The 8,324-nt window shown below is 35.8% G+C and overlaps 1 protein-coding gene across 2 annotated transcripts; it reads left to right on the top strand.

Moving 5' to 3' along the window:
* Positions 1-742: 742 nt before the first annotated feature.
* On the top strand, positions 743-7,535 carry SPS3F (sucrose phosphate synthase 3F). 2 transcript variants are annotated; one of them, XM_085674733.1, is made up of 12 exons: positions 743-1,550; positions 2,082-2,314; positions 2,876-2,939; positions 3,040-3,732; positions 3,881-4,015; positions 4,087-4,218; positions 4,305-4,481; positions 4,573-4,626; positions 4,714-4,776; positions 4,937-5,842; positions 6,136-6,263; positions 7,193-7,243. In XM_085674733.1, exons 1-12 carry the CDS (start codon positions 1,272-1,274, stop codon positions 7,200-7,202), a joined length of 2,874 nt encoding a protein of 957 aa, XP_085530859.1. In that variant the 5' UTR covers positions 743-1,271; the 3' UTR covers positions 7,203-7,243. The 2 variants fall into 2 exon arrangements, with proteins under 2 accessions (XP_085530859.1, XP_027933697.1); XM_028077896.2 differs by having other exon boundaries at positions 745-1,550; positions 7,137-7,535.
* The last annotated feature ends 789 nt before the right edge of the window (positions 7,536-8,324 follow it).

Below are 8,324 nucleotides of genomic sequence, written 5' to 3' on the forward strand. Positions count from 1 at the left end.
CCAGATTTTTTGTTGGATATTTTGGACATTTCTTTCGCTGAACATTAAAAATGCTGGTATTTTAAATTTTTTTAAAATATTTAAAAACTTCAAAATCAGTTATCATTAATATATTTTAAAGACATAACAAAAGAATAATACAGAAAAACTAAATAAAAAATCCAAATTCTGATTTCAACAAAATAAACATCGTATCATTCATTCAAATTATTGTTCTGCATCGTTTTCATATTGTTTGTTAGAAAAAAACATGAATATCCTCTAAATTCATTGCTTCGTATCATTCGTGTACAATATTTAACCCGAATTAAATGTTTAATTATCATGCCGAAATTATTATTTATTACTATACTTAAACATAATTATTTGTTTTCATAAATAAAACAATTAACTTTCAATTGGATCACAAAAGAATTACTGTCAAACCTCTTACATACTAAACATAAGTACTTTTATATATAATATTCATAAAAAAATTATCCATAAAAATACAATAAGTATAAACAACTCCTATTAAAAATCTTTATTACAAATAGTTGAATATTTATTACTCTTGACTATAACTAGAAAAGCTAAAATACTCTTTAGTAGTTTTTTCAACTCCATAACAATCATGTTCATACATGAGAGCCAAATTCTCTGTCTATTTTTTCTTCTCTCTCTACACGTGTACAAGTCTCTGGCCCACCATTCCCTGCCACGTGGCTCCCTCACCTTTGCCATCTCCTTCTCCTCCACCCCTTCCTCACTTCTCACCATCTCTTCCCATCCAACCCTTCTCGTGATTCTCCAAACACAACCCAAAAACTCTATCTTTGAACCCTTCTTCACCAATCACAACACACCCCTTTTCCTCGTTCTACCCCATGCAACACCTCAACACACACAAACTTTTTCTCTCTCAGCATCCAAATGAATGAATGACACAAACTCTCAAATGACAATAACAGAAAAACACAACACCACCTCACCCCTTTAATCCTTAACGTACCAGAAGACACATTTCTCATGTTTTTCACTTCTCATGCTTACTTAATATCCAAGAAACCGTGATGGACTTATAACCACTGTACATATGTGATATATACATATTCTTGTTTCAAGTTCTTTTCTGAGATAATTTTGTTCAGGACACTTTCTTTTTCCTTCCTATACACATCTTCTTTAGGAGATAATTCGGTTGACACAATCTACGTTGTTAGAAATATCAAAAGACCCTGGTTTTTGTTTTCTTGGTTTATAATCATTTTCTTGAGAGAAAAAACAGCGTGATGGCGGGGAATGAATGGATTAATGGGTACTTGGAGGCCATACTTTCAACTGGGGCACCGACCATTGAGGAGCAAAAGCCTGCACCTGTGACTCTGAGAGATGGGGGGCATTTCAACCCCACCAAGTACTTTGTGGAAGAGGTGGTGACAAGTGTTGATGAATCTGATCTGTATCGGACTTGGATCAAGGTGGTTGCCACCAGGAACACCAGGGAGAGGAGTTCAAGGTTGGAGAACATGTGCTGGCGCATTTGGCACCTCACTCGCAAGAAAAAACAGGTTCTTCTTTAAGTTAGTTTGCTTTGAATGAAAAAGAATTCATTTGAATTTGGATGTGATTTGTAAACTATATGAATTGTAAGGTTGATGTGATTTCGAAGGAGTTTCATGAAAGAAGAATCTATTTGTGAATCCAATGATGTGGTTTTTCTTTTTGGATTCATGTTTTGATGGCATGATCAATCAATGCCAATATCAAATAAAAAAATATGGTACCATTTTGCATGGAAATTTGTGTGTTTTTCTTGACTGATATTTGTGCACACTGCATTAAAGTGACATTTTCTATTTGTTTGGAAACACAATCCAGTTTATTTATCTAAGCTGTGCCATTAGCTATGATTGTTGCTTTTTCTATCAGTTCAAGATAGAGAAGGGAGTTTTCTAACTAGGATACTGTGAACTGTTTGCTTTTAGTGTTCAATTTCACTGTGCTTGGTCCTTCACCTAACAAATTTGAGGGCACTATCATGTACTATAGAGTTACTGTATGCAAGATCATAATAGGTAACACTGGTGTGGTTTGTGTAGTTTGAATGGGAGGAATCCCAGAGGGTGGCACACCGAAGATGGGAGAGAGAACAAGGTCGCAGAGAAGCAACAGAGGACATGTCTGAAGACTTGTCAGAAGGAGAAAAAGGCGATGGTGTTGTTGAGATGATACAAAGTGAGACCCCAAAGAAACAAATCAAGCGTCAGATTTCCAACTTGGAAGTATGGTCTGATGACAAAAAGGAAAAAAAGCTCTATCTTGTCCTCTTAAGGTATACCAACAATTAACATCTGTGTTAACAAATAGACAATTTCTCAGGTTGTGTTAATGCATCAATGAATACTTACTCATTGATTGATCGTAGTGGAAGACAGATTCATATTTATTCCCATTATCAGTCATCAGGAAAACAGTTTACCTTTGCTTCACATGCTTTGTACTGCCTAATTCAGATGATAACAATGATAAGAGTTAAGCCAATGAGTCATTTCTGAATTTCCACCAGCTGTCATAAAACAATCATAATGGCCCTTTATCCTGCACTTAAACTTTTGTCCTGGTTCTTCATAATGGAAAATGTTGTTGGGGATTATCTTAAGATCAATATCATTGACAAATACAAAAGGGTAGGGAATTGGAATTGCATTGTCAAGCATTTACTATCAATAATTTAGAGAGAAACCACTTGCTTCCTATGAAGTTTAAGCATCTGTTTTGAAGATAGTCTCATTTTTCTAAACACTGCGGTTTAGAAATGTTTCAGGAAATAAACTCTAGAAGCATGTGTAGATTCAATGATTGCTATAACCTTATATATTCTTTTATTCCACAGCTTGCACGGATTGGTTCGAGGAGAAAACATGGAGCTCGGTCGAGATTCTGACACTGGTGGACAGGTTCTTCACATTTTTACACACCCAAATCACAAACCTACTATAAAATATCTTTGTCACTCCCTTTAAATGGTGATTAATGCTAGAAACAACGTGTTTGCAGATTAAATATGTGGTAGAACTTGCTCGTGCACTTGCAAAAATGCCTGGAGTATATAGAGTGGATCTGTTTACACGGCAAATCTCATCCCCTGAAATTGACTGGAGCTATGGAGAGCCTACAGAAATGCTAACTGTGGGTGGAGATGATGATGATAACATTGGGGAGAGCAGTGGTGCATATATCATACGAATACCCTTTGGTCCACGCAATAAGTACCTCCAGAAAGAACTTCTTTGGCCTTACATTCAAGAATTTGTTGATGGAGCATTAGCTCACATTCTCAACATGTCAAAAGTGTTGGGTGAACAAGTTGGTGGGGGACAACCTGTGTGGCCATATGTAATTCATGGACATTATGCTGATGCTGGAGACAGTGCTGCAATTCTTTCAGGTGCCTTGAATGTACCAATGGTGCTGACAGGCCATTCACTTGGAAGAAACAAGCTTGAACAACTTCTTAAGCAGGGACGCCAATCAAAAGAAGATATTAATTCAACATACAAGATGATGAGGAGGATTGAGGCAGAAGAACTTTCTCTGGATGCAGCAGAACTTGTTATCACTAGTACAAAACAAGAAATTGAGGAACAGTGGGGACTTTATGATGGATTTGATGTCAAGCTTGAGAAAGTGTTGCGAGCTCGGGCTAGGCGTGGTGTCAACTGTCATGGTCGATTCATGCCCAGGATGGCGGTAATTTGCTTACTGATATAGCCTTAGGTGTTGTTTGAGATAAAGTTCTTCATAAGAAATTTTAGAAAATAGAAGTGAGATGAAAAGATTAAATCAGTTTTTCTTTATGTTAATGCATATGCTACTGATTACTAGGACCATTCTGCAGGTTATCCCTCCTGGAATGGACTTTAGCAATGTTATGAGCCAAGAAGATGGCCCTGAAGCTGATGGAGAGATTTTTCAGCTTACTGCAAGTGTTGAAGGGGCTTCACCAAAAGCAATGCCATCAATTTGGGCAGAAGTGAGTAACTGATAATCCAGATCTTCCTTCAATATTACTGTTATTGGCTTTCTACTTACAGTTTAGTGCAGGTGATGCGTTTCTTTAGGAATCCTCACAAGCCAGTGATCTTGGCCTTATCAAGGCCAGATCCAAAGAAGAACTTAACCACTCTGTTAAAAGCCTATGGAGAAAGCCGTCCCTTAAGAGAACTTGCTAACCTTGTAAGTTGATTTATTCGAAATCGATTTGTCCTCTCAGAGGGACTGTTGTTAAGTACTTGGAGAAGACTAATGTGTTCACAAAACAGGTTCTCATAATGGGAAATAGGGATGACATAGATGAGATGTCTTCTGGGAATGCCAGTGTTCTCACAACAGTGTTGAAAATGATTGATAAGTATGACCTATATGGCCGAGTGGCATACCCTAAACATCACAAGCAATCTGATGTTCCAGAGATATACCGATTTGCCGCAAAAACAAAGGTATAATGAAGTCAGTAGATTTTCACAATTCAGAAACAATAACCTGAATTTGAACAATTATTAACAGCTAATGATTTATGTTTTCTATCAGGGTGTTTTCATCAATCCTGCTTTAGTAGAACCTTTTGGTCTTACTTTAATTGAGGTAGAGTTTAACCAACTAGCTAATTTGGTCTTTTTTATGGTACAATGTTCCTTTTTTTTGTCTCTAAACATGATCAAACTCATGCAGGCAGCAGCACATGGGCTTCCAATGGTGGCCACTAAAAATGGGGGACCAGTGGACATTCATAGGGTAAAACAAATTTTATCTTAGTTACATGGTCCATGCAGGAACCACCTGTGGTGAACTAGTATCTCAGATAGAATTGAAAAACATAAAAGTCACATTCAAATGCAAAAATCTCTTGTCCAAACCATGCAGCCACTTATTATGTCTCATTTTGATGTGTTAGGCCCTGAACAATGGTTTACTTGTGGACCCTCATGATCAGCAAGCAATTACTGATGCATTGATCAAGTTGTTGTCAGATAAAAACCTGTGGCATGACTGCAGGAAAAATGGTTGGAAGAACATACACCTTTTCTCATGGCCTGAACACTGCAGAACTTATCTGACAAGGGTGGCTGCCTGCAGAATGAGGCATCCACAATGGCAAACGAACACTCCTGGGAATGATATAAACACTGAAGAGTCTTTCAATGACTCACTTAAGGATGTTCAAGACATGTCCCTTAGGCTCTCTATTGATGCTGACTTAGCAGGTTTAGGATCAGTGTCAGACCCGCAAGACCAAGTTAAGCGTCTCCTAAGCAAGATGAAAAAGCCAGATTCTGGTTTAAATGACACTAACAAAATTCCTGACAATGTATCTGGGAAATATCCTCTTCTGTTGAGAAGACGGAGATTGATAGTTATAGCACTAGATATCTATGATGAGAAAGGAGCTCCTGGTAAGACAATGATCCAGATAGTGCAGAGGATCATCAAAGCTGCTCAACTAGACCCCCAAAATGCAAGAGTTTCTGGATTTGCTTTGTCAACAGCCATGCCAATGCTGGAAACAGTAGAGTTCCTCAAGTCAGGGAACATTCAAGCAAATGATTTTGATGTCTTGATTTGCAGTAGTGGTAGTGAAGTTTACTATCCTGGTACTTACACAGAAGATGGAAAGCTTTTGCCTGATCCGGATTATGAAGCTCATATTGACTATCGTTGGGGTTGTGAAGGTTTAAAGAAAACCATTGGGAATCTTATGAGTACTGCTGAAGGTGAAAAAAAACCTTCAAGCCCCATTGAGGAAGATTTGAAATCTAGCAATGCTCATTGCATATCATACAAAGTAAAGGATCTCACTAAGGTACATGAAATTCACTTTTGTGTTTGCATTGGTCCTGTTTGGTGGAAACTTCTCCAGAAGTACTTCAGGAGAGAAGAATAAGAAGAAAAATGAAGTATCAATGGGAAATAACTTCTACTAGCTAACTTATGCATAAGTCAGTTTTACTTTGTAGTTAAACTAAGTTTATTTCTGTCTTATTTTCTTGCTCTTTGAAGTGGCTTTAGAGAAGTTCATTCAAACTTACTCACAGTGACAATGGTTAAGGAAACTGGTTTTGTTGATTGAAATGATCCTTGTACTGTCTTTGTCAGGCAAAGAGAGTTGATGACTTGAGACAGAAGCTTCGGATGCGAGGCCTACGTTGTCATCCTATGTACTGCAGAGGTTCATCTAGTGTGCAGGTTATTCCACTCCTTGCATCAAGAGCACAGGCACTCAGGTAATAGTAATTCATAATAAGCAGTAAAGTCAATTCTGTAATAACTCATGACTCAACACTTTCAGATTGAAGGGTCTCATACTAGCATACATGCTAAGAGAGTTTGTAGAAATCTACTTTTAATAAGTGAGGAACTGTTAGAAAACTCTGAAAATGAGGCTGGAAGGGATTCAATCATTTGTTTAATACAGCATTTTGTATGTTGTTCTCTCAAAGCCATGGAATTGTCCTTCTCAATATTATAGGAAACGAAATGCTTACATTAAAACTAAGGTTGAACTTTGATACATTTTGGTCCTCAAACTTTATAAATGAATGGATATAATCTTTTTAACCTAATTATATATTTTTTTTTTGTTAAACGTGTCTTTTAGTTAATATTGAACCAGAAACGTGTCAAACGCTTAAATGTTAGCATGAAATATATTTGACATGTCAAAGAAATTTAATGTAATTGGGTTAAAATGTCTGTATCCATTTACTTTTAAAGTTTGGGAACCAAAATGTATCAAAGTTTCTGACAGAATGATGAATTTCAATTTCGTGTCAAAGTTTAGGAACTAAAGTCATATTTAACCCTTAAAACTACATACAACATTCAAGCAGATTTTGTATTGGAAATCAATCTACACAGCTTTATGTTATGCATTCACGTAACAGTTCATACTTCTTAATTTGATTTTTAAGACAATATCATCAAGATGGCACAGTACTAAACAAACTGGATTTAGGTACTTTTTAAGGTTCAATCTTATTCCTACAGTTTCCCATTTCTGAAGGGAGAAACTTGGCTATTTAATGAAGTGTTAGAGTGCTTGATTTACTGAGATAGCTATGTTTTATAGAATTGCTAAAAGAATGGTATTTTGTTAGGTATCTGTTTGTCCGTTGGGGACTGAATGTTGCAAACATGTTTGTGTTTCTTGGAGAAACTGGTGACACAGATTATGAGGAGTTGATTTCTGGAACTCACAAGACCATTATCATGAAGGGTGTTGTGTCTAATGGTTCAGAAGGAATACTTAGAGGTCCAGGAAGCTACCCTAGAGAGGACGTTGTACCAAATGAGAGTCCTCTTGTGGCATGCATTAGTGAAACAACTGAGGACAAGATTGCAAATACTTTGAAGGAACTATCAAAATCTGGGATAATGTGAACAAGTGTTAAACTACTAGGTGCAATTTTCTTTTTCAAATTGAAAAATCATGTAACTGTGTGCTATTCTTAAGCATAGAATCTGGCAAAAGTTATATATGGCTTATTTTGTCACAATGCTTTTTCATATTAGGACTTGTATAGAAATTTCACTTTAGGGTACAGGGTAATCATGAAACCTTGTTTCTCTTTTTATTTTTTACATTAAAGTAATGGGAATTTTGCAGGGTTTAGTGTAATTGAAGAAATTCTGCTGAATAAGAGAAGCATATGAACCTTTAAGAGGAAGCAAATTAAGCAGAATAATATTTTGCCATGATAACTGCTGAAAGAACTACAAAGTCTTGGAAACCCAGTAACTAATAGGATCCCAAGTAAGGAATAAACAGTTACATCAACCAAAAGGATGGAACTTGTTTGAGAAGGATTCAAATAGGTGTAAATTTAGGTTTTGATAAGTTAAGTTTTAAATATCTATATATCATATTTCTTATTTGAGTTATTTTTTTATTATATTGTTCATAATTAATAACTTTATTATAGAAATGATATTATTGTTTTGTTCGGGGGGAAGTGAGAACTTTGTTTCTCTTTACATTTTTTTTTTCTAAATAAAAATGAAGTGAAAGAAGGAAAGATAAGAGAGAAACTCTGCTAATTCATTCTGCAAGAAGTGAGAAGATAAACAAAAGTTTAAGTAAAAAGATAGTAATTTCTTAATAAAAGAGAAATGTATAAGTGCATTAGAGTGTAATAAATATAGGGATATTTTTATTACGAATACTGGGGTGGGCGTGTGTGTACAAATTTTTTTTATAATAATGGAAAACATACAATTATATTTTAATTTAATATAACGATTATTACAAAGGAAAGTAATTACGGAAACATAAAACAAAATTATAA

This window comes from Vigna unguiculata, chromosome 6, assembly GCF_037176805.1.
Source record: "Vigna unguiculata cultivar grain cowpea cultivar isolate G323 ecotype 2 chromosome 6, ASM3717680v1, whole genome shotgun sequence".
NCBI classification, from domain to species: domain Eukaryota; kingdom Viridiplantae; phylum Streptophyta; class Magnoliopsida; order Fabales; family Fabaceae; genus Vigna; species Vigna unguiculata.